Source organism: Strix aluco, chromosome 8 (assembly GCF_031877795.1).
Source record: "Strix aluco isolate bStrAlu1 chromosome 8, bStrAlu1.hap1, whole genome shotgun sequence".
Lineage (NCBI taxonomy): Eukaryota > Metazoa > Chordata > Aves > Strigiformes > Strigidae > Strix > Strix aluco.
The window spans coordinates 16643131-16669847 of NC_133938.1; the positions used below are offsets into that span (position 1 = coordinate 16643131).

At 39.4% G+C, this 26717-nt stretch overlaps 2 protein-coding genes across 3 annotated transcripts in view; one reads left to right on the forward strand and one right to left on the reverse strand.

Moving 5' to 3' along the window:
• The window catches only part of DNAI3 (dynein axonemal intermediate chain 3), a 28871-nt gene extending 15695 nt beyond the window's left edge, over positions 1-13176 (forward strand). Inside the window, exons 9-22 of the mRNA XM_074832409.1 lie at positions 387-577; positions 1472-1596; positions 1700-1789; positions 2227-2298; positions 3031-3159; positions 5095-5168; positions 6575-6722; positions 7469-7556; positions 8507-8637; positions 9457-9520; positions 9916-10046; positions 10730-10934; positions 11345-11436; positions 12856-13176. Of these exons, the coding sequence (XP_074688510.1) occupies positions 387-577; positions 1472-1596; positions 1700-1789; positions 2227-2298; positions 3031-3159; positions 5095-5168; positions 6575-6722; positions 7469-7556; positions 8507-8637; positions 9457-9520; positions 9916-10046; positions 10730-10934; positions 11345-11436; positions 12856-13041 (1726 nt within the window). The 3' untranslated portion in view covers positions 13042-13176. The remainder of the gene's footprint in view (positions 1-386; positions 578-1471; positions 1597-1699; positions 1790-2226; positions 2299-3030; positions 3160-5094; positions 5169-6574; positions 6723-7468; positions 7557-8506; positions 8638-9456; positions 9521-9915; positions 10047-10729; positions 10935-11344; positions 11437-12855) is intronic.
• Positions 13177-18714: 5538 nt separating this feature from the next.
• The window catches only part of SYDE2 (synapse defective Rho GTPase homolog 2), a 31354-nt gene continuing 23351 nt past the window's right edge, over positions 18715-26717 (reverse strand). The window contains exons 6-8 of one of the 2 annotated variants that reach the window (XM_074832412.1): positions 25882-26113; positions 21738-21796; positions 21010-21149 (exon numbers count right to left, since the gene is read on the reverse strand). In XM_074832412.1, the coding sequence (XP_074688513.1) occupies positions 21786-21796; positions 25882-26113 (243 nt within the window). In that variant the 3' untranslated portion in view covers positions 21010-21149; positions 21738-21785. Of the gene's footprint in view, positions 21150-21737; positions 21797-25881; positions 26114-26717 lie in introns of both variants that reach the window. The other variant, XM_074832411.1, reaches the window with a different exon arrangement.

Below are 26717 nucleotides of genomic sequence, written 5' to 3' on the forward strand. Positions count from 1 at the left end.
ATAGTGATACATCTTTTCAAACAAGCTGCAAAGCTGATCTTTCAAACACTCCTCACTCAAGCAGAGGCTTATGCAGAAGAGCAAAGGTGCTGTCCTACAGCCCTTAGTCACGGGAAAGGTCCCACTAACTGACACTTTTTGCACAAGAACTGGACAATCGCACTGTATTTGATCCACACAGAACTAGAGTTAAATTCTTGGTACAATTAATTATTTCTGTTTAAGTGGAAGAGGGTTTCCTTACAGGGATGCATTTCTGAGGAATTAATACTTTTTTTTTACTACTGTGGTCAAAAGCTGCCTCTTTACAAAAATATTTGTGATTCTGCTACTGAGTAGTCACATCTGGATTATTGAAAGTGTTAACTGTTCTTTTCACAAAACAGAATGGAAATTGCATTGCAGCAAAATGAAATTATGAATGCTTTTTTTGATGACTGGGAGGCCCTAGCAGAAGATGAAAGCAATTCTGGTAGCAAGCCAGATGCTTATCTTAAAGCATACCAATCATTTACAGATCTGCGCTATCTCAAGGACAGAACGATTAGCTGCGTTTGCTGGCATCCAACCATTTATGGTAATGTGGTTAAAATACTGATTTGAGACTTGAATGACATGTATGATGTGACAGCTATAAAATCATCATCAAAATCATCAACTTTTAAATTTAAAACCAAATCAAAACTGATTTAGTATGTCTGTCTGAATTGCTGATTTGAGATGAAGTGAAAAATGAGACAGGCAAATTCTTTGCAGAGCTCAGGCAGGCCATGCAAAGTCCCTCACACTAATGTGTAAGTGGAGATCATAAGAAAGGGAAATTTCTCCCTTATGAGGCTCGTTTAAGCGGAGCTGCAACTATGCCAGGTCCTTCTGGTGGCTCTGCATACCACTGTTCTCCCCATGGCTGGTTCTTGTAGCACGCCTAATACTTGTGAGGAATGTTACAGCCACAATGGGACGTGGCTCTGCTCCGTGCCAGGGAGCATCACGAGGCATACTAAATGTCTCCTCCTGCTCCCTGCCGTGGATTAGAGCTCTACACAGCCAGGCTTAAAGGCACAATGAAGTGCTATACAAATGTCCTAGCTGTACAGCATACTAATAGCCAACACTGCAGCCTGTGTAGTAAATTAACTCAGCTACAAAAGATTTGATTTCATGATGGGTGGCCAGGACTATATGCCTGTCACAGAATTTCAGGTGCAGTATTACACCATTAAGGAGTAGTAGCAAAAAAGTTTAATTTTATCCTGATGCTTAGCTTCTACAACTCATTGTTAAATAACTTAAAATCAAGTAACAAAAATAATTTCCTCAAAGTTGATCTGTAAAAAGAAAAATATAAATACATAATTGTTTTTTTTTTTTCCCCAGTGTATTCAGAAGGTATAAGTCACTTAGAATAATTAACAGCATGTTGAAACCTGAATTATCTCTTCTGAGAAAAGTTGTTTTCTCTCTCAATCAGGGATTATAGCAGTGTCAGCAAAAGAGCAGCTTTCTTTTGAAGAGCAAGTTAACCTTTCTGATAAATCATTGATGCAGCAGCCAGTAATACTTTTTTTGAGTTTTTCTGACCCTATCCACCCTCAGGTATTTAATCAGGACTTTTATATATGCCAAGTGTTTAAATAACAAGAGAACAAACAATCAGTGTGACTGTATTTCTCAGCTATTTTGTTTCTCTCTTTTCTAGTTAATGTTGGAGTGTCCTGAAGACATTTACTGCTTTCAGTTCTGTCCAAGTGATCCGAACATCATTGCTGGTGGCTGCATCAATGGACAGGTGCTAATTCTCTGTTCAAGAATTGAAGTGGATATTTCTGTATTTTCTTACAGTATAAAAATAAGGGTGAAGAGATGTACTCAACATCCATAGTAACACACAGTGTCAAAAACAGATGTCAGTCTCAGAAATTCCCTGATCCTGTACTGAAGTTACACCTGGTTATTCCATAGCTGACCCATTACTGTACAGTGCTTCTTTGTAGTACTGGTAAACAGGTCAAGCTGTAAAGACTTTTTTTGTTGTTGTTGTTGAGACAAGTATAGCCTTTCAACTGATTCCATCAGACTAAAGAGGCAATACTTTAAAGACTTCCGAAGTTCTAGTGCAGAGTGAATTTTTTATTTTTCCCCAAATCTCCAGGAATTGTATTTGAAAAAAATGCATATTAACATAAAGGATGAAATAATTCATAATATACTCATTTCTCATTGTAGGTTTTATTGTGGGATATTTCTCAACATGAAGAAAAGCTGCAAAATGCAAAAACTGATCCTGATGGAATCAAGGTAACAGCTGTTAATATGCTGGATGCTTTCATTCTAAATACATTGCAGTACATCTATATGTATGTGGGGAAAAACAGGTGAAGGTATCCTGACTCAAAACACATTAGATATCCTTTCTGGTTTCTCACTGCAAAGATTAAGAAACCTGATGAGTTCATGAAACAAACCCATTATCACAATATAATTTCTACCTGATTAGTCCAGCTTGAAAGTTTTACTGCATTTTGTGCAGACTTTAGCTTCAGTAAGGCTGTTCTTTAATGGGCACCAATGTGTACTCAACTCTTGCCTGATGAAGCCCCTATCAAATACATACAGCACTTGTTGCTGAATGTAATACTGAAAATTATTCTGGAAGTTTATGGACAGAAGAAAGGTAGCTTGGAAGACAAGAAGCAGATTTCAGTGGAAGGACACTACAAAGGAGGTAAGCAGCAGAGAGCCTCAGAACAGAGGAGGAACTAGTAACAGAAGTGTACATGTGTGTGCCTGTGGAGGCATGTTGGAATTCTTTTTAGAGCTTCATATCCAAAGGCCTGTTTTAATGCTTTCCTTTTTTTTTTTTTTTTTTCCCCAAAGGGAAGGTATTAGACCCCTATAAAGTTTTATAAACTGATCTGAAATATGTGAAGAAGCATTAAGAGTATGTAAAGTAACCTTTCTTCTTTGCTATTGTATTTTGGAAATACACTAAATCTCTTTTTAAATAATCTCTTTTTAAAACATTTCTAGCCATCACTTATGCAAGCCCAGCAGAGTAGCACAGAGCCGCCTCTCGTGAGACACTGTGCAGTCTCTTCCATACAGTATAGTCATATAAAACCAGTAACAGATATACATTGGCTCCCAGATTATTTTAAGGTGAGTTTAAAAATTCACTCTTCTTCTTTTTATTGTCTTCCTAATCTACTACCTCAGAAATTAGTTTAAACTCAAGATAAAATATTAAAGATTCAATTATTTGTAATAGCCTTCATTATTTCTCACTGCATTTTCTAAATATTAAATAATCTGATGCCACTTGTTCTGTTCATCGTGCTTTACAACTGTGCTGTGTTCTTGACCTGATATGAATCCGCTCATACTGGAAAAAGTTTCTGTAGCTTCACTGAAAATTTTAGTTCCAAATTATATTAAGCCTTCCATATCCAAAATATATTGAATTTCTACTATGCACAATCTAGCCTGCCACCAAGAATTCAGAGAAATAATTTCAATTACCTAAATATCTAGGCACCCAAGAATGATGTTATTGTACTTACCTTAATTCTTCTAGGTGCTGCCTGTGTACTCAAAACTTACATTTTCTATGATGGTTTTAAAGCTTCATCATACTTAGGGTCTATATAGTTAAAGGGTCCAACACTATTACAGGAGTATTGGATGCTCATTTACTATCAAAGTACTGCAAATGGTTGCCCAAATTAATCTGAAATGCAAATGTAGTCAAATGCAAAATAATGACAGTGGAAAAGCAGGTCAAGAGGAAGAAAACTGACATCTTTAAAAGGTTTATGCAAATTAATATAGTAGTAATTTTTGAAAACAAGATACTGCAGTCTTTAGCAACATTACCAGAAAAGTGAGGAAAAAGATGTACATATATCAAAAAAGAAAGCTGATACAACTTTTCATTATTAAATTATGCTACAGTAGTAGCCATGTATACTAATTGGTACCAGATGTAAAACACGAAGAAAGGGGTTGGATAGCAGAATGCTGTTGTGGGCTTTGTTGTTTGCGTGGGGGTTTTTTTGCCAAGGTTTAGGCTCAGAAAGGTGTTTTCATGTTCATCGGGGATAACAGATACAGGACACCCATGCTTGATAAATAACACTAACAAAGGAATCACTTTGTCAATATTTAGCAAGATGTACTGGGACATACTTTTGGTTATATAAACTTGGAATGTGTGTCAGCCTTTGCACAGCATTGCAGTTTTTATGTACAGTTCCTAAAATCAGCAGTTTATTATTAACGTATCAGTGAAAAAATATTCAAAGGTATATCCAGAACCTAATTCAGCTTTACGTGGTTGAGACTACCATTTTGACTCCAGGTAGACAACTCATGAATGAAAATAAAAGTATGATTTGGCCTAAAAAAAACCCCATGTAGCTGAAACTTTGCCAGATAGTTGATAAGTAGTTTTAGTCAAAATATATATGCTTTGCATATAGTGGAAATTTTATTTGGTCAGGACATAGCCTATAATCACTTGTTGCACCTGACACCTTTCCTGTATTTTTCTGAATAAATTAAAATAAGTTTGGTATAAAACAATGACCAGTTGGTAAATAAGTGCTATAAAACCTGCAGAACCCCACATCCACAAACTAAACTATTAATAATTAACATTTGAAGGTACCACTACCATCCCATAGTATGGTCTAGCCGAGCGATAATTTAAGAGAGAGATGACCCATGGCGTAACCTTGGCAAAGAGATATCACTGCCACTACACTTAACCGTTTGAGATAAATTTCTAAATGATTTGTTCTTTGGTTAAGCTGTATAAAAAAAAAGTTACAAACATGGCAACCTAAGGAAAGCCTGACTTGCAGTGATGCCAGCAAGTATTTATCCTGCTGACTTAATTCAGAATTTTAGGTATTTAGCAGACAAAGCTGGTATCACTTCACTTGCAGTCCTGATTTTCAAACCTTACCAAAACAGAAACAACAACTTAGTTTCTAGAGGCCCATTTTATGTGTTGAAGTACTTACTTAGCAGAGTATAATTTCTGATCGCATCACCTTCTCCCCTTGTAATAATTATTGTTACTGTTATTTTTAGGACAACCGAATGGGTGCTACTTTTGAAAACAGAGCTGAAATTTGTGTGCAGCTTGTAACCTGCTCCTCTGATTGGTATATACAATACATATCCTACAAGATATCTTCCACTTTCTTTTGGAAAGCTTTATGGAGCACACTCCATGATTTAACTAGCACACTTCTGGATTCCTATCAGCCTATCCTGAATGGCTGAAATTCTGTATGCAGAAGAGAAGCACATCAAGTTCTTGGCCAGTTAAGCTCTTTACAGTAATGGTATTAAGGGTTCATTAACTGAAAAACCTTACATGTATAGGCTTATATTCTGTGTGTACCTTAAGAGTGTTGATCACACGTGCTTGGGCCTAGAGCGCCACACCCCCACACTTACATCGGTTATGTGACTTGCACAAAAAGCTGTTAAAGATTTTGAGGCCACAGAAATACTGTAAACTGTATTTAAACTTGGAGACTTAGATTGCAAAATTATACTGTATGAATCTCCTCTTTTGTGGACTGAACAATCATGATGGTTATGACCAAATATTATCCTGTGTGAAAGACTGGCAAGGGGGCAGAATGCAAAAAGTGGAAATAAATGTTAGCTTTCATGATGGCAAAGAGCTTAAGGCTTCAATGCTGCGTGGCTGGGCTCAATCATATATTTGCTAGTTACATCAAAAGGAGGGTCAGAGAGCAAAATTTGGTAATGACACAAAGTTTTTTCCCTAATCAAATACAGAGAATACTTCAAAGAATTAAGGTAGAAGAACAATCGCAAATACAGTTGTTAATAATTTTGCAGTGTAATGCAAGTACATGGAAGATAAAATTTAAACTACACTCACACCAGGGCTCCAAATTAAAAGTATTCTCCTAAAACAAGAACAGAGAAGTCACTGTAATGTCATCCTTGAAGAGCACAGGTCCCTGAGCAACTCCTGTTAGAAAAGGGAAAGAGATGTCAGCCATGAGGAAAATTATCATTGTCTATATCATATCTGTGAATGAATGTCCAGAGTAGAGCAACAGGAGCAGAGGGCTGAACGCTCCGATGAGAACAGATTCAAGTGAGTGGGACCATTTGCCTTGAATGTCAGCAAATAAATTGGCACACACAGGAATTGGGAATGAGGTTCGATTTGGATTACTAGATTACCTGCTACAGAGTTCTGTCCAGTTCTCTCAGCCTCCAGGAATTTCACCCAGCTAGTGCCAGTAACTTCACCCAGTACCTTTCCATAACAAACTGTATGTATGCTACCTAGCTGCTCTAGTATAGCTAACAACTGATAAAATGGTGAATAAAGGAATATAGGCCATCATTTACAAAAGAAGTAATTAAGTATCTAGCATCTGTCTGCTTTTCAGGGTCTCTATTGCTACGTGAAGTTTGAAGATGAAAGGCTAAAAAAATAAAAGCAACTTTAAAATGTGCAGAGAACTGCATCTGACTTTGAAACAAAACCAGGGAATAACATTATACAATCATTTTGCAGCTCAGTACTATTTTGGGGTATTCCAGCCACCAAACTTCCTGAACAACCTTCATCTGAGAAAGTAAGAGAGAAGGAAATTTTTTATACGCCCCCTGATGTTCCAGATACTTCTAAGCATCTAGATCTTTGCTGGAAACCTCTCATAAAGGTACTGTACACAAATATAGAACAGAAGGATCAAGCTAAACTGTAGATATGGCCAGAACTCCATAGGAATGTATTCTTTTGCTTCCCAGCTCTTTAATTTTTCCAGCAAATTGTGACTTCCTTGTGAATTTCCTTCCAATTATGAAATGAAGGGTTTCAACATTCCTCTGAAACTTCAGTAAAATGCAATGTGAAAAGCTAACTCACAAGAAACAGCATGACTGCCTCTTTAAAACTGCGGTAGGTGCAAAAGTAGTTGTTCCTGTCAGCCTTTTCAACCACAGCACTGTCTTATCTCAGTGGGTTCCAAACTGTGAGACGTGGTCATTGTCAAGAGAATCATAATTACTGGCCACCCAACAATCAGTCTGATGAAAATGATCATAGCAATTTGTGAAAAAAGTGAGGCTGAAAATAATGTTAGGCAAAAAAAAAAAAAATTGGACCTGCTGATCCATGCTGCTTAGGATAGCTGCAAGCTAGTACAGTTGTTGAACAAGCATGACCACTGGAGCTGTTTTTTTGCTAGATACATGGCAAAATCCTTCCAGGGAAAGGATAACACAAGAGAAACCACAGGTTTGCATTTTCTCTGTGCTTGCGCGTGAGGCAGCACATACTGTTCATGGAGCATTACAAACACACTGCAAACTGAATAGACCTGTTCCATTACAGCAGAAAGTCATTTAAGACTTGTACCTCAAAGATCTGACAAAATGAGTTAGCAAATGCATTTTTTCTGAACAGATGCACCTGTGTGAAAGTGATCCTAACACAGAGTACGGTCCCGTCAGAATTAGTTTAAGGGAACTGCATTATCATTGCAAAACCTCAGGTAATATTTTTATTACACCTTATTGGGGAAAATGTTTTTAATAAGTCTATATTTCAGTATATATGTCATGAAAGCTAAGCAACAAAATGTGGTATAGCTAAATGCATCTGGGGAAAAAGGTTAAATATACTGGTATTCAAAGTGTGAGATACATGTATTGACTACAAAGACACGTACATGTATTGAATACAAAAAGAGTAGTTCCATATCCACAGTAACTCTGCCAGGTTTCACTCAATAGCCCACACAAGTCCCCCACCCAGTCTCTTTATCCCCGAAACAGTATGTCCTTTTCAGCCCTTACAGAATACTATTTTTATAAAAATAATCCTGGAGTAACAGTATATATTGTAAGTATTTCTGTAGTGCTTTGGATAGAGGTGTCACTCTTCACTACAGAACATGAAGTTAGCACTTCACATGCCATAGCAGATCAGTTCTTATTATGGTACTTTGTGGCAGGGACACACTACTAATCCCTCTGTAAAGTTGGTGAACTGACACAGCCCAAGCATTGGACTACCTGAGAGAGTACCTGCAAACCATGCCAGAAGATGCCTTTCTGGCAGTTGAGCTGCTGTGGCATAGCTGCTCCGGCGCCCACTGCCACTCCACAGACTGCAGGAGGCAGGTGGTGCCATTCCCTGGAGCAGCACTGTTAGCTCCTGGCTGTGGCAGCTAAGGGGGATGCCTAAGTGGAGTTCCCACCGAGACACTGATGCTGTGCAAAACTGATGAAGAACAGAATGGTGCTACCCTAAGTAGCTGTAGCAATGGGGAGGTTCCACCAGGAAACAGTTAACCTGCAAAACTGCTGCTTTACATGGCAGTGTCTTATCTTTCCTCTTGAAGTTCCTCTTATCCATGAACTACCTCTGTAAGACAAAGGATTTGCTTGGTCTGATAAATTCCAGTGTATAATAAATAGATATATCCATATTGTTTCCCAGAGAAGGTGCAATCTCTGAACACCCTAGAAGTACCCACCAAAGACAGCCCGTATACAGAGAGGAGTACTTCTTCAAGCAAAAATCTGAAACTGCTAGAGAATATCTCCACTGACATTTTTGTTGGAACTGAAGTAAGTGAAAATAATAGATTATTAATGAAAATGTTAATCCAAGATATCTGGAAGACTGAACAATTAAATAACACAGTTTTCACAAGTGTATGGACTTGCATGTTCTTTTTCAGGTGTTAACTAAAAAGATCTTTCCAGACATGCCACATTTTACTCCCATTTTAATACATTTAACTACATGCTTAAAATAATAATAAACCCACAATATGAACCCTTACTTCAAGGGCAGAATTACAAGACATTTCCAAAATATGTTGAATTTAACTACTTGCTATAAGGAACCAAACAGTATTTCCTTATTCCAGAACCCATAAGATTAGTAGTATTTTTTTAGTGTTTCCCCAAATGTCCAGTGAAAACATTTGTATTACAGTTTCCCCCACAACTTATTTTTACTTTAGGAGGTCCCAGCTATTCCTAGCCCTCTACCTACCCTATGTATCTAAAATTCCATAATCTTTCCCAGTTTTGAGTTCATATGGAAATGAAAATTTGGCTTCTAGCTACCTTTTTGCTTCTGGTCACCTTTTCCCCAACTACTGGAGCAAAGCATGAACTGTAAAAACCAAGCACCTAATTCTGCAGGAAGGACTACCTACATATAACATGGTAACTGTTTTGGTGATATATAACTGAAAAATGGTGATCCAAAAGGTTAGTGTTTTTTCAGTCACTGGCTGCAAATTTAGGTTTTAATTTACTCAGAACGTATTTAATGATGGTTATAATTAAGTAAAGTCACAGCTTAAAAACAAGTCACTTTGATAGAAGCCACCAGTCTCTAACATTACCATTTACTTGATTTTTCTGTCATCACAGGATGGAGAAATTGTTTATTCTAACTGGAAAGTGGAAATTGATAGTGACTCGGCAAAACCAGTTAGTAAGTTCAAGTTTCTCAATACCCATTTAAACCTTAATGTATCACTAACTTTAAAATATTTGCACCAATACTCTGTCTTTTTAAGGTTCTTGCTCATCTGCTATAATAGTCTATCTCACTGATGACACCAGTACACCCTCAAAAGTGCAGTTTAGCTGTAATTACAGAATAGTAAAAACCCTCTCCAGTATCACAGGCGCATTGTTACGTACCTATTGGCACAAATCACGGAAGTAACTAGATTTGCAGCAATTCCAATTCCTATACCTTGTGAGCAAAAAAATGAGGCTAGTATCTCTGAAGCCTGTGCTGGATCCTGCACTCTCGTTTCCCCCCATGGTGAAGATGACCACTAAAGCACTAGTTACAAGCAACCGCTTCTTTCCTTCCATTAGGTCAGAAGCACGCTGAGGAGTACATCACCCACACTGAAACTATCAATGCTCTCCAGAGATCTCCGTTTTTTAAAGACATCATTCTAAGCATTGGAGGCCGGAATTTTGCCATTTGGAAAGAAGGGGTTACAGTAAGTTACTTTAACACATCTGTAACATAATTGATAGACATAGAAGACAGAACTATAATAGCCTCGGAGACTGTATTTTCAGAAGTGTCTGAAAGTCGCAAAGCTTCATAGTGTAGCAATAAATTGGGTATAAGAAAACCTTTTTCTTTTTCTTCACATCAGAAAAAACATTTTAGAAATAGCTTTATGAACTTGCCTTTTACAGAAAAAAAATGAAGTGACCTTATTTAATCCCAGCCTTGTAAAAACCGTGGCATCTCAACAAATTATTTCTGCTGCTAGAGAAACTGAAGAATAAGGGCAATGTGCGCTAAACAGGTCTGAAGAACTCCTATTTAGGACATAGTCTTTTCATCATGTGAAAACAGAGAAACCTGGGGTTTTTTACAGTTTCTCTCATGTAGGAATCCATGTTTGCTGCACCTAGCAAAATCTCAAGGCCACAGATTTTAACAGCAGATAGACAGATCACCTTAATAGACAGGAAGTGAGATATCAGGTTTTTTACTTCCCCACAATTCTCTATCCGCAGAAGGTGATACCAGTCTTGACATTGGTATAATTTTTGTCATAGGATCATTTAAATTGTGAATGTTGTCAAATGATAAGAATTTGAAGTAGTGAATGGATAGTACTGTTTGATTGTTGGGTCTATCTTTTATTTGTTTTCAAAAAAAATTAAGTATGGACCAATCCTTCAGTCAAGCTGCTCTGCAGGAAGATACACTGCAGGACACTGGTCCTTAACAAGACCAGGAGTCTTCTTCATTGGCAGAGACGATGGAAATATAGATATTTGGGACTTACTGAAGAAATCTCATGAGCCATCTCATTTCCAGAACGTCTCCAAATCAATGATCACTTTCATCAGCCCCTGGATTGCCTCACGTATGTTCATGCTGACTGCGCTTTACTGTGCCACCCTGTCTGCAAAATGGCCCATGACTCCAAGGCACACTAATCTTGCTACAGATGATCTTATCTATTATATAACTACATACTTCCACTAATTTAACACTGCACTGTATATATATAAATGCATACATCGGTTCTAAGTGTACTACCATGGCATAAACAACTAAAACCATTTAATTAAAAAAAAGTATGAAAGTATAAACTTTAAAGGGAATTTCATTTGTTAAGAAAATAAGAGGGCAGTAGGGCTGCCTTTTGCTGAAGTGAACAATAAACCAAAAAGACCACAACAAAAATGAACCCTCTGTAGCTCGTGTTTGGGTGGAGGTATGTGTTACTGTTGGAATTTAGATTGTTTATGTGTTTTATCAAATATCTTTCAGCAAAGCAGCATTTTTTAGCTGTTTCTGATGATCTTGGAGTACTGCATGTTTTGGAAATCTGTCAGAAACGAAGTCACCCTTCAAGGAATGAGGTTGGTAAGAATCTTTGTTAATCTCTGTGACACTTTATCCTGAAAACTCCAACACAGAAACAGGCCTGCCTAGAAGTACTTGCCTTCAAATGGATGGCAGTTAATTTGAGATCAGTATGGCCCTTTTCTCCAAAGATCACCTGTAGCAAAGCTGGCTTTTGCACAGAGCTCAGACAGGAGGCAACTAAAGGAAACCTGGGTGACAGTTGGCAGAATTCCACTGCTCTAACTTGTCTACATGAAAACACGGTAAAGAGTTCAGCATTGTTTGCCACATGCATAAAATGACACCTGGTTTCATGCATTAAAACAACGCTATATAGTGTATAGTAATGTAAACATAACAAGTTTCTCTTTCTTTACACCGTCTTGTCTGCATTTGTGTCAATTTTTTCCCCTGTACGTTTGGTACTTTGATTTATACATCTTGGTGTCTGATTCTAGCTTAGTTAAAGCACGTTTTGCAAACTGTTACTAACATTACCACTCATTCATTCTCTTTTGAAATAAGGACTATCTGTACCAAAGGGCCATGGGAACAATGGAAACTGTTTTAATTTCTTTTTATTTCCACATCATTTTCAGTTGTTCTTTTCCCCTACCACCCAGCCAAAGATCAAGCTAGTGTTTTCATCTCATCCAGTCCAGCAGTCTTACCTGCTACCTAGTCCGTTATTTTTACATCACAAAATCTTCTTCCCATCCTATCCCAGTTTTAAGTTAAGTTTATGTATGCACTTAAATAGTTTATAAACATCCCATAAAGGTTTGCTGTGTGCAGAGCTACAGCGTGTAGCAATATAACACCAGCTCAGCAGCCTCATTTTAGTAAAAGTAACTTCTTCAAAGCAAGGTAGGAGCTAAGTGCTATAACATGAGGAAACACATTGCTTCTGCCCAAATTACGTGTGTTTTGAAACTACACTATTTAGGGCACAGAATTATTAACCCAGGAGCAGTCACTAACATTTAGATTACATTCATTCTAACTGAAGTATTCACTGGAAAATACTAGGTTGTGGAAGAGACTAATGAAAACTAAAACACAGAATCCCAGATAAATGCACGGTGTAATACTGAAGTATGACATTTTATGGTTTATTTGTGCCTGAAGTGGGGTCAGTGAGGATTTGGACTGATTTAGTGAAATCACTAACCTAAAACTAGTTTAGCTGTTTCAGTGCAGGTTCCTGAAGGATGATCTACTCAGAGTCAGTGTAATAAAAATTATTTAACCCCATACATATTTGTATCCAAAATCAACTGGTTTCAATACACATCTTAATATTGTTTTGCTGCAAATTATTTGGAGATATCTATATTCCTAGTATAGATAAACTAATAATACTCTTCAGATCTTCAGCAATAATTCTGTGTCTTTGGGTGTGTAATGACCCTCATCTGTTACTGTGTTAATAGCATGCCAACATACTTAATTATTTTGAAAGAGAAGTCAAATATCTGAAGTACCGTGAACAAGAGTTTCAAGAGTATCAAGAACTTCAAGCCAAAACAGAATTGAAACGGAGCTGGAGGCACAGAGAGAGAAAACAGTATGTTGTACTTGGAATTGAGAAAACTTCCTTTGTTTCTTTGGGTCTTTAAAACACACCTATTTTGCTAGGCAGGATTTCCCATAGTGTTTTCAAAAATCAGGATGGACATAATCAGAATAGCTTAGCAGCTCATTTCACATTTACAGTTCTTAGGAGTGGAGTAGATGGTCCTAGTTCACATGAGTTCACCTCTTGGTCAAGTAAAACTCCTGCAAGAGAATTAAAGCCTACGGACATTTAACAACTATGAATTTGCTTTTCTTTTTACATCAGTTGCTCTTTCATAAAGTTACTTTTTGGCAACTTCCCTACAAACATTGCTCCTTCAAGCTAGGAGAGACTCCAGCCTTCCATTCTTTATTGACATAAGGATTTAGCCTATCTATTCTTTGGTAAATGGTTTAATGATACTAACTAATCAACCAAGGAAATGACAATTCAGTTAACATAGCCCTAAGTGATGCCTATTTTCATTAATTTGTGATAGCACTAATATTATCCACTGGAAAGCAATGGGGTCGCCTACAGATTTCAAAGCTTAACAGTGTCTGGTATGTGTTTCTCCTTCAGAGTATGACTACTCTACAGAAAACAAAAGGGACGGAGAGGCAAGAACATGGAGACTATACTATGTTTCTGGACCTGGAGAGCAGATACTAATGGATTTAGGACTGGTAAAGTGACAAGAAATACCTTCCTCATCAGATGCTTAGAGCCCATTATCACCTTTAGAACCAGCAAGCTTATTTCAGGACCTCTTTATTTCAGCAGAACATGTTTAGCTTCAGAAATAAAGCATCTTGCAGCTAGAGATGGTTTCATTAACTTTATCCATATGTTTACTCACAATGTGGTTAGAGAACAATTGTTTTGGGGCACATGTCCCCCACTATCTTTCATTAATACAGTTATAATGAATATTTTAACTATTTAAATAATAGTTTTCAAAGTTCTGTGTCTGTCAGGACTCTCTAAGCTGTAAAAACCTTAAACACAACTCAGACGGTCAAACCAACGTGCCAGTATTCACCCCTCCACCCTACATCTACCTGCTCCACCAGAGGGGAAGCCATTCTACTCCAATAGCTACATTCACACAGGCCATCCAAATTCTTTTACTCAGCTCCAGCAAGCATCTCCTTCCTCATCCCCGAAGTATTCACTCCTCTTGTCCTCTTACGGAGAAGCAGTAGGGGTTTTTGAGATGTTCAGGACGTGCTGCTCAGGAGATACAGTGACAGAAAGCACTCCAGAGCAAAGAACGCTCACCTGGGACTTGTGCAGCCCCACGTCCCTGAGCTGCTGCTAAAGGGAGAAGGGGAGGCGTGCAGGCACACGGGTACCTCAGATGACCACAACAATCACAGTAAGACAGGAGATGGAAGGAATAATTCCTCATGCAAAGGACCCACTGTCACCTAAGGGATTTAAAGATCAAAAACAGATTCTGAATTGCTCTTGTACATCAGTGAGCCATTGCAGCTCATGAAGGAACAAAGCTCATAGGAATGAAGGTATTTTTTACACTAAAGATGATTTCATCATTAGCTAGCTTTACCCACTACAACTTCCACAAGCAATGGCTTCCCCAAATAGCATGTGCAGTCACCTGGATTACAGCAGGGAAGAGAGGTGGCCATCACTGCTACAAGAGGATTTATCCCAAGAAGAGTGCCACAACACTCAAAAGGCAATGCTACTGCTTATGCAGGGAACAGTCAACACCAGTGCTCCCTCAACAAGAGCAACCCAGTTCTGTTCCCTTAAATGCAGCCACAACAAATATTCACCATGCTATAGTCTTCTATTTATTACTTACTGCACTTAAATGATAGGGGTTCCCCTTGCACCTCTGCTGAATCCGTACATCAATATGCTAAGGGAGGACCATATAAATTACTAAACAAATTTTAGGGGCTGCTGAACCAAAAGCATAGAACTGACCACACTATTCATAAACCCTTCAAACTTTGCAGGCTGAACCAGTTTTACGTGCCATCATCAGATTAGAAAATGATTGTTACTTAAGCCTGGCAAATGCTTACAAACAGAAAACCAAATCCATTAAAATATATTGTTCCCTTGAAGAAATCAGCATTATTTAGAACAAACAGCTTTTACCAAGCACACTGTGGCTGTTGAGTGTGTACATTTCTACCAGAAGACAATCATTCTTGAGAGAGATTGAATAGTGTTATACAGAAGTTTTAATATTTACCAATGTAAATGAGTTCAACAACTCATGAATATTAATGTTCATCCTCCATCCACAGAAAGGACTCTTTCGTAAGCGGTGTTCTGCTTGTTGCTTGGTTTCAATAGCCAGGTCAGACACCATGTAACTGAGCACAGCTTGTCAAGCAGAAATTAAATCTATCAGAGGAGGACAGATTAAACTCTATACGGGTGAGTTCACTCTTTCCATGACTCACCAAACTGTTTGAGGGTCACAGACTCCTGTCAAACAAATGTCCATATGGTCACGGTAGACACTAAAGCACAAAAGGCGACTGACACACGGGGGATTTGCAGAGAGGATCTTCGGCTGACAAGCAGTAGCCAACCCCAGTGCTCTGCTTCGTCAGAGTGTAGCCAGATACGAAACAGGAGCAGCGTGAGCCTCCTATGTCCCTAAATAAACATTGCAGATTGGTTTTAGGCATTGTTAAAAACGCCCTTCAACTTTCTACAGCCAGGATCACCCCATTGCGTACTTTTACCACTTTGATTGAACTTAAGTCAGATTTAAGAGATGTTTGGTGCCACTAGATAAGACCTGGTTTGAACATCAGGTTTTTGTTTGTTAGTTTGAAGTTTAAACGCTGTAGTAATATTCCTTGCCCCTCATACCAAACTACCTCTAAATTAAAACCAGGGAAAATTCAACAAGCACATCCCTACCACCTGCAGCACAGTTTGCAGTCAGAGCTCAAACAGGAAGAGAACACAGCTTCTCTGCTAAATCAATATTTAACTAACAACCTGTTCCATGCAGATACGTAAACATCCCATAACGAACTAATTAAAAAGCTCCGCTCTCTTATCAGGCCTGGACTTCGTTAGAACACCACCTCAGATCATCTTCCACAGATTTTTGATTAAAACAGGGCTATGAACTACATATATATTAAAATCAACCATACGTCGTGGCTTACCTGGCAAGTCCAACCACCCCCTTCGCTGTAGCTCTGTCACTACAACCCAGAAGAGGCGGCGGTCTCAACATGAGCCTTGTTCCCCACCACAGAGGCACTCTTGAGAGTTTTGATGAAGAAAGTATTCTAGAAGACAGCTGGATTTCAGCTGGGTTTTCCTAGCAGGGAGGACAAAGAGGCAGCAGATCAGGGCTCTGCTGATCAGCCCCCCTCCCTCCTCAGAGCAATCTGGGGAGCTGCAGGAATCCCCCAACTGAAAGGCAATAGCCTTCCTGAGAGCCATTTTCTTCCTTGTTCCTGTTCCCAAATAACACCAGACACATGAGATTATACATCCCATCATGCTCTGTTATCCTCTCTAACACAATCCTAGACGTTCAGATACCTGCAGGGTTGGCATTGCATTATCTCATGGCGAACTGTCCCACAGGCTAATTTTGCCTAGCAGATTTTGTTAAGACAAAATATAGGGTTTCCTGCATGGCTCTAAAAAAGTCAAACAGAAATAAAACAGTTAATTCATTGTGTAGGATGATATTTTAAAACAAACGTATCATAGTTACACTGAAGTGTAACACCGGTCCTTCCCCCACCGCAAATAACCATCCTCCAACTGTTGCTAGCTGCAGAGTTTGAGATAAAAACTTCTTATATCAAAATACATTTTTACTATTAAGAAAACCCTATACCTTGGGATGGGAAGGAAGATAAGGGGTTAAGATCTGGAAGCAGAAATAGCAGATGTGTTTCTGGCTTATCAGATTTATAGATTTATTCTGTAAAAACCCTGAGTATCTACTTCTGTTGGGGCTGTTTCCCTCTATTTTTAGAACCCATCTGAATAGCTGCAGCTACATTTCTTGCCTGGTGCATTAATAAACGTGCACATACGTTAAGCATTTGGAAAAGACAGATCTAAAGCTCTGAAGTTTCTGAGGGTGTAGGTCCCCAGCGGCCTAAGCCAGCCCAAGGTCATGCTGTCACCCCCTCTACTCCACATCCCACGCCATCCCTACCCATCTCTTGCACGCTCCTCTAATACGCCACTTTGAGAAGCTGAAAAAGGGGGAGAAGTGATTCAGTGTCAGCTGGATCAGCCACACAGCCCAGGCAGCATCTGGACAGTCCTGTTTAAACAAATGGCAATGGATTAAAACTCCACGAATGGGTCTAGTCCACTCCTGCACCCACCCAAGTGCATCATATCCTTAACACTTGTCAGCAGAGTTGCACAGACCTATAGATTCTCTTCTACTTTTCCTGGCGGACTACAAATTACAGTTCTTAGCTGCTGCCCAGCTCAGCACATGGCCATCACTGGGTATAACAATTTGTACGTAATTTTGGTACAAGTCCTGTAACTGTTTCTGTAAGAGCATCTGCATTCATTTTCTTTACCTGGGAAGTGGAGGTCCCACCTGAAGGAAGTCCACACACTCCAAGGACATCTGCTCTCTGAACTCAACTGCAGGCTTTGCCCTCTGCATTTAACCTCTTCTAGCACTAGTAAGAGCCCCTGCAGAACAGGAGCTGCTCCCAGTGTCAAACTGAGTTACACCAAGCAGACAACAACAAAGGTTAGTATGGTAGAAGAAGTTCCTGGCTGTGCCCACAGGGTTGACAAGAGCTCTACCCTACAAACCACACACAGCCTGAGGCTGCTCTTTTTATATAAAAAAAAAGATGTTCATTACTTCTTTGATATAAGCAGGCTGTTTTAATCTCCCAATTTAGTGTTTCTAGATTAGGGTAATTCCCACACTAATCCTGTTCCTTAAGAATCTGTAACAATCATAAGTAGGCAGCTTGACCAGATTATATAAATAATAATATGAAATATAATAATACATATAAGAATATATATATGGGACAACATATAACAAAAAAACCACTTGGGAAATGTCTCTTTAAAAGAGGATTTCTAAAATACAAAACGTGTTCTACATGTTGTTATAACTAGATTAACAGCAAATGTTTCATTTGAATAATACTAAAACTTTACTATATTTTTATTAATTAGATTAACATTAATAGTTTATGAAGTCATTAATTTCCCATTGTAAGGTTAAAATAAAGTTGACAGAGCAGTGCACTGCTGCACTGAGTTACAGAACCCTCCTGTAGCAAAACCTTACACTTATTCAAAAGGTGCTCACTTACATCTAGATTACAATAAACAATGAAAACTTAGTATTTCGTTTATCAAATAACTTTAAATGCAAACATCTTTCATCTAGTGCCAATACATCTACACACCCAGTGCAGAAGCCAGGCTATGTTTAAAGCATCAGCATCCTGCAACAGAAGAAGAAATGCTGCCACAACACCGGTTTGACAACTTCCTTATAAAATTATTCCTTTTGGATTTAAATTGAGTAGTATTTAGTTGGTTTTTTTTTTTTAAATTATGTAACCAAAATGTGGGGTCAATCTAGAAACTACAACAGAACAAAACATCTTCTGAAAAGCTAAATGTCTTTATGGAATTAATTCACATGTGTAGCCAGTGCAAATGGATGGCATCATCTTAGACAGGCTTAAATAATCACTAACTAGGCTTAGTCAAATGTTGTTCTTAATTCAAATTTTATTTAGAATTTAAATTTATAGTTTAAAAAGTATGCACATTCTGTAGGTATAAAAGTTTAAAAAAATACATCGATTTATTGATAAATGCTTCAGGTTAAATTTACATTTTCATACATTATCATTATATTGCAATAATTGTTTTGCATCTTTTAACACTTATAAAAAATAAATTAATGAGATTGAATAAACCATTTGAAATCATGCTAAAATAATTCCTTAGAAGAGAGAGGTGAAGTTTGCCATAGCAATTCTTAATTCCTTGCTAGTGTAAATAAATAACTCTTCAACTAAGCAATATAAGGAAGTACAGGTTAGCAGAAAAGCACTTACCCACAGGGTGAATGGAAAGCCACGGTGAGATGCCAACATTGTACCAAAAAGATGAAGAGAATTAACTTCTACCCAGCCAGCTGACAGCAACTCAGTGTTTGACCTCTCAAAACACATAAACCTCTCGACCCCACCCACTCAATCCCCCCTTCCTCACTTGGGGTGACCTGTGAAAGACAAGGAATGACTCTGTATCTCCTTTTGGTTAGAGGGACTATCAAAACATCTGTATGCAATTTGGTAACTGTTTTAAACCAGATCAAAAATGTCTGTCTTGAACACAAAATTTCTAATTACTCACCATAAATTACTAATGATAAGATTTGAGAGGATGGCAATAGCTGAATCTAAGAGTCACAGTGAACTGCAATCCCACCCAAACTCCCCAGGAATAATGTCACTCAACCCATTCAACGCCATGTAACAACTTAGGTTTCCATGTTTGGGAGATTAATTTAACTAAAAGACTCAAAGATGTAACTGCCTTCCTGCAGAATTTGAGTCTTGCATCTCCAGAGCCACAGCCCTTCAGAGAGGGCTCAAACACATCTAACTACTAGCAGACAGACAAAGGTACTTCAATGAAAATACATGAAACTCTGGAGAGAGAAGAAGTATTGAAACATCAAGAATAAAGTAGCAGTTTACAAGGACCAGAAGTATTTTTTGAGAAGTAAATACCTTCCAGACCTCCTTTATATACGAAAAAACATGGGGGGAGGCAAAAAAAAGAGAAAAGATAGAAAGATGGGGGGATGGTGAGAAAGAGTTAATAGTCAACACCTCCGAACCGATGCCCCTGCAACACACAAGGTCATTTATATTAATCATTCACGCTGCCTTCTCTCTGGCCATGTTTCTGTGCATAAATCAAACGCTGTGTTACCCAAGGGGTAACTTATCCTGGCATCACCGAACACGTCTTCCTAAAAAAGGGTCCATTCCATAATTCTGAGACCCCCTCTCCTTTCCAAAGGAGACACATGCACATTTATACATAGATATATACAAACAAGGTTAGAAAAATATTTAATTTTTGCTTGTTTAAATAATTACTGAAAAGTGTTAATACAGGGATACATTAATATTTGTACAATTAAAACTTTATATATAAATATTTTATATATATATATATAAAGCATTTTTCATAGCAGCCATTGCATATATAGTAAAACAAGTCTATCTGAAGTCCATGCTGCAAAACTCAGGCCAAGCAGCGCTAATCCTCTTCCGAGAGGAACATCTGTACCAGAGACAGGATTTCAGGAATGAGGAGTTCTACTGCCACTGACAGCAGAGATGTTGCTTAATTTTCTACCAGGTATTTCCCAGACCATCTAAGTGCATAGTGTTTTTAGGGAGAAATGCCACTATGTGGAATCACCTCACAGTCTCTAAGCTTGTCTCTAACACCCAAATCAGGCCAACACCTTCTTCTAATGAAAGAGTGAAAACATAACGGAATGGCTTAAAATTTGTTAACGCAGGACGTTCAGGGGCACTGTCACTCCTCACACGGCTGTGGGAAGCCCGATGAGGGGCATGGAGGCACAAGGAGGCGGCATCGTGCAGGACAGGATTTAGTAACTCATATTTAGTTTGTTTTTGTTGAGCTCCCTTTCCAGGTTTCCTATCAGAGTATCAATACTTTCTTGCAGGTCTTTGAGGTTTGCTCTGTGATCCACCACGGAGTCTATCGCTTGCATTGTCAAATAGCTCTGAAACGTGTGCTCCCTGGGGAGAGGCTGCGGGGGTCTTACCGGGGCATCCGACTCCTCGGCTTTGCTGCTGTCATCCCCGCTCTCCGTATCTTCCGAAGGGACGTCATCATAGTCTGCTTCGCTCAGGCAGTCTTTTGGGTTTAAGAAGTAGTTCTCCCCACAACTACTCCAGTCTCCAGCGTAGCGGTTGCTCGATGGGCTGTCTAGACCTGCTGGCCTTGGTCTAAGTACCCCAGACATCTCAGTACCGCTCAGATTCAGCATCTGAGGTCTCTGCCTCTTGGGTCTCAGGTAATTCAGGGAGGATGGGTGCTCGGGAAATGCATTCAGATGTGCTGGTTCTTTGGCAGGCGAGTGATGTACTAGAAAAGAGGAGAGGTTAAACCAGTCAGGACTGAATCCATGCTGCAACAAGAAAAGTCCATGACAGATGCCCACTGTCCTCCCTCGATGTCACACACTAACAGCATGCATGAATACATGCAAGCTTACAGCCAATACATTCCACTACTACGTTTCCTGCCACTGTTTGGTACGAAATAATTAGAAAAACTACTGTAAAAGCTCAGTTTTGAAGATTCATGCCAGATTCAAATTGCAATGGAGAAGTCTATCTAAAAGTAGAATCTCCCAGAGCATTGATTAAATTCACTGCGTGAGTTAATCACCATCCAGCTCTGGGTCAAAGAAAAGCAAACAGCTCAGCTCACACGCTTCGTCCAGGCTAAAGGAGTAACAGAAAGCAGGCACAGCAAAAGAGGTTAAAACACAACAAAAATACCACCGAGAAACACCTAGAGAAGCTGAAGACGCACTAAGAGTTGAACTCTTCCACTTCTCTTTTGCCCTCATGTTCTGTGCTATTAAAGAAGCTCATTTGCATTAATTTTTCTAAGCAGCCACAACCCCATGTCAGACATACACTCAAACAGGTTTGATGGCAATGTTACCTGAGCTCACGATTATACAGCATAAGTTACTAACAGTCTCCTCCACTGTTACCGGCTTCCTATGGTAAACAGCACAAATATTTTTACCAACCTGTGCCTATTAAGCATCTGAGCTGCAAAACTACTTTTGGTTTTATACAGACCATTACCTCTTGTAAAAAGCAGCAGAGACTTTCTACTTCCATTCACTGTTGCAAACACAGCACACACAAACCCCTGCAGTTCACAATCTCACCCACTCCTCGTTACACACACAAGCACAAAGGCTCAGTCCTGAGATGAGCCCAGTGCTTCCCTTTCCGGGTCCGCATTACCGGTCTCTCCAGGGGAATTTAGTCTTACTTTACGTTTTGCACAGTAACATGCAATAACTATCGCTGCTTTCCCCCCCGCCCTCGTGCTATAACAAAAGCCCTTCTGTTTCAATTATGCTCCATTAAGAGGAAGGGCCATGGGTTAACAATAACTTGCCAGTATTACAAGGTCTAACTGAACAAGGACTGTTTGTTTTCAGTTGGAAAAATACGGAAATTGAAGTATTGCACAACATGTTGATTATCAAGCTGTCTCAATCTACAGAAGATTAAATATAAGGGACCAGACCGCGATCCTTCTGTCAGGTCCAACTGTACTGTTTACACTGTCTGGTGTTCACCTGCTCATGTCTCTGCACTCGTGTTTTACCTCCCTTTTAGCACAATGTCCTGCAGTTCTTGCAAGCAAAGGGATAGCATGTGGCTTGCTCTTCAAGGTGAAGAAAAACTCTGCTGCTTACCCTACTCCTGCCCTTTTTGCAGCAATGCACACTCCTATGGGCAGAGATACACCTACCTGCGTTTGTTTCCCACAGCAGCCACGTCATAAGTCACCCCCAAGGTTTCACGATTAGCTCCTGCACAGTATTTGCTGCCCAAACAGCTCTTGGTCTCCCTCTTCCTCCACCCATGTTTCACATCTCTCCTGCACGGGCTCACTGACCTGACTGAAAGCTTCTTTTCAATTTTGCTAGTCAGCAGCTTTGGGGTTGCCCAGCTGCAGCTGACAAGGGAGCAGAAGTGTCCTCAATCACCTCAAGCCCATCATGAAGCTGCAGCACCATAGGTCTCCTTTTGCTCTTATTTTCAGGCAGAGGTTTCCGTGAGGCTGCAGCAAGCAGAGCCAACAGCTGGCAGCTTCCCAGCAGCACTGACCCACAGCGTGGTCAGCGTGTACTTGTTACAGCCACAGGTTTGGCTGTCACAGGAGGCGACTCCAGGGCATAGCTGCCATCAGGTCAGTAGAGTATGGAAAAAATTTAAAAAGCACTGCTATTTACATTGCCCACAAGCAGCTCTTCAAGCTGCCCAGCCAGCAACATCCTTTCAGCACCTGTACCTGAGCTACTGGAAAGCAACTCACCCACTCAGCTGAAAATCAGGGCAGAGTGGCTAGCAACGGCTAATGCAAGCCAAGTTTTATAAATCAGACTTAGTGGGGAGTGGAGAGGGAGGGTATTAGACAACACAACTGAGGCTATACTTGTTGGGTTTTTTTCCCTCCAGTATGTTAGTTGTCTACATTGACGTTTTTCCCAAACGTATCTTTCCCATGGCTAAGGGACAAAGGCAGGCACAGGGGCTCAGTGGCCACTGTAGCCCACACATCAGCAACACGCCTCGATGCACAGTGGCTCTTGCCAACAAGGTTTGTGGCAGTAGGAAGGAGCCTAGTGATACAACGGTTTCCACCCAGGGAGTAAGAGGAATGAAGGAGCCCACAATGGCTGAAATCACTGTCTCGCCCAGAATATTCCTTATACTAATCAGTATCGGATATACCACAAGAAACCTGCAAGCACTTGAAAGACCTCAGTGGGCTATTCACAAACCGGGCAGTTACACTGTGCTGGTCAAGTGAGCTTACAGTCTCTTCTTTTGCATTCCTTCACTTGTCCTGATACTTCATAGTTTTACCCAAGAAAGGATTAATGCTTCCCTAAAAATTCTTTCTAATTAAAACAAAACAAAAGAGACCCCCAAAAGAACCCACCTTACAAATTTAAAATAAATCTCTAGATAAAAACTTAACAAGTACTATTGGCTAAGTAGAGCAGTGACTGTTTAAGATGACCTGTGTAATAACAATACCATGTAAATTCCTATATTTTTCCGGTAATCATAAAAACCCCTTTAACTGACAGCAAAATCATACATCTTATTAGCTCATAATCAAACTATGTAAGGCTACATATTCATGTTCCTATCCTGCACTTTGCGGGCTAGTACATATTCATTTATACCTCATGTCTAGGAATAGACAACAAATCCAGACACTTTTTTTTTCTTAAAAATTATTGTATAGAATCTGCCACATACAGATCTTTGCCAAACCATGCTTCCATGTCAGGAGCCTTTCCTGAACCCTCCAAAATAAAATGCTTCAAGAACCACCTAACTAGGAATTACAATTTCTCTTTATAATGTTTGCAATGGAGGGAGGTGTCAGGAAAAAAGAAGCGCCTTTTGCCAAACACTCTTTAAATGAGTTGGGGAATATTTTGTATACTGAACACAGAGCTGACTCAAATGCAGTCACAGCATCTGTAATTCAGTATTGCCAAGTCAGGCCCTTTGTGACCCTCTATGCTTTCCAGGTGACCTCAAGTCTCCTACAAAAAGCAGACCTCCTCTTCAAGTAAAAAATAAAATAAATTTAAAAACAAACCCAATCAGACATATTATTAATTTAGATTAACTGTAATTCCATTTCATGTTTCAAATGGTGCAGAAATTCAGCAGCTTCCCAAGAGCAATTATTGTGTTCTAAAAGGGAACAATTAAGAAGCTGTGTAGATGAGGTGAATCTTCTCTTAGCCTCAAGAACTAAAGGGTTTACACTTCTCAAATCTGAGAAATGGATATTAAATTATTCAGGTTACCAAGCAGATCAGCTCTCCACAGTTAGCCAGACCACTGTGAAAAAGGAAGATATAGCACAACAGACCCGCCTTCTGCAGGGTTAGATAGCTTTCAACAACTGCTGGGCCAAAGACTATCTGAAAACAAACTAAACCCATCAGATCCAAGGTTAAGTTGTTTCACAGTATTACTCTCCAACTCTCCCTGTTTAACTGAAAAGCTGCAATAACCTTTGTCCGCCCCTGACTTTGGGCATTGCTTGTGCAAGGGAAGGCTGCGGTTCAGCAGCAGCAAGGCACAGGAATTCACCACAGGCTTAAACCCAGGGCTCCAGATATCATCCTGACTATTTCCACTGGCTTACACCTCTCTGAATACCAGCGGGAACGTGAACACTGTGCAATCATTTCCCATTTGAAAGGCAGATCTTAGCAAAAATAGTTACCTTCACATCTACTTTGGTAGTTTATTAGGAAAATTAGAATTACACCTCCCTTCTTATTGAGAATTGACCCCAAATTATGCAAAAGCATATGGCCTCCTAAGTCTGGAATTGGGAGCTAAAAGGTACTTAGGGTGTTTTGGTTTGGGTTGTTTGGTTGGTTTGGGGTTTTTGTTGTGTTTTATTTTAAAAACGTTTTTCCTTATGCGAAGCTTTGCGATATCAATCAGAAGTTGCACAGCTCTTACTGTAAGGATATTCCCAACTCGGGCAAATTACAAGAGCAGAAATAAAGTAATCCTTCAGGTATCTCGGAGACCAAATAACTAATGAATTCCATGCACAGATAAACCCGAATAGTCAAAGCAGGAGAACAGAAGGAAAAAACAAAACAAACAAATAAAACCAAACACCACCCCCCCACACCCCACCCCCCCCAAAAAAAGAGATCCCCAAACACCCTAATTCAGATGTGGAAACCTTACTGTCACTGGGTTTATTTTTTCATGTGTTTTTACTCTCATAAAGCACTCTTCACCATTTCTTACGTTATACTCAAAGTCTGCCATCTGGTAAGAAAGCAATTAAAAACAACAAACTTTCCATTAAACAAAGTGACCGAATACAAAGAGTAGATTATAAAATTGTCATGATTTCTTTAGATTAATAGGTGATGCCATAGTACCTCCTGTTTTAAGAATTCTGATGCTGCTCAGTCATCCTGTGAATTAACGTACACTGTCGCACAGTAAAAACATACAGCAAGGTTTGATATTTTCCGTTGATTAGATTCATGAAACAGTACCTGGCCACAGCTGGAGTAAATAATGAAGAACCTCTATGTGTTTTTTGAAGTCCAGGGCACTAGCAAGCTCTTCTGAGTCTGTGAAGACTCTGTTGTTATGGTTGGTGGTTTCCTGCCTCTGGCTCAGTAACACAGGCCCAAAACATACAGCTAAATTCTGGCACGTCATCTTATTTACTTCATGGTATGAAGCCACCAGTTTCAGGTGATCCAACAGCATCTTCAGGGTAGCCTAAAAGAACAAAATACTTCTCAGGAAATAAAACACTACACGAAGATAGTGTTGACATCCTAACATCACCGCTCTAGAAGGCTAAGACCAAGGCTGATAGCTATGTTTTTTTTACCAACACCCACCAATGGAACATCTAAGTGCTGAATCAGAAAGGCTGTATTAGACTATCACAGAGCAGACCAGTTAAAATAGACTTTCTGGTAAAATTCAGTTTGTTTTTTACCTGATCTCAGTTCTACATGGATGAGTTTTCTCACAGTGGAAAGGGGACATGAGAGAGGTGAGAGAAGCTGCAGAAGCAGTAGAGATGATCCAGGTACATTAGCAAATAAAGCAGCCCTCAAGGTAACTTCCAGGTACTGTGCAGGCCACTCGCTCACTCTCTCCCATGGGCTAACTGTGATTTTCTACAGAGGCGAATTCAGCAGGTAATGACACACAGCACTATTACACTACACAGTACGGGAAGCACAGGCATTCTGCTTTCCTAAGCATGTGCAATAAAGCATTTGCCTATGTAATTACAACACACAGATCAGAGAGTTTCAGAGAAATGGAGCAGGACACCACATGGGAATAATCTTCGATTAGAAGTAGTGAT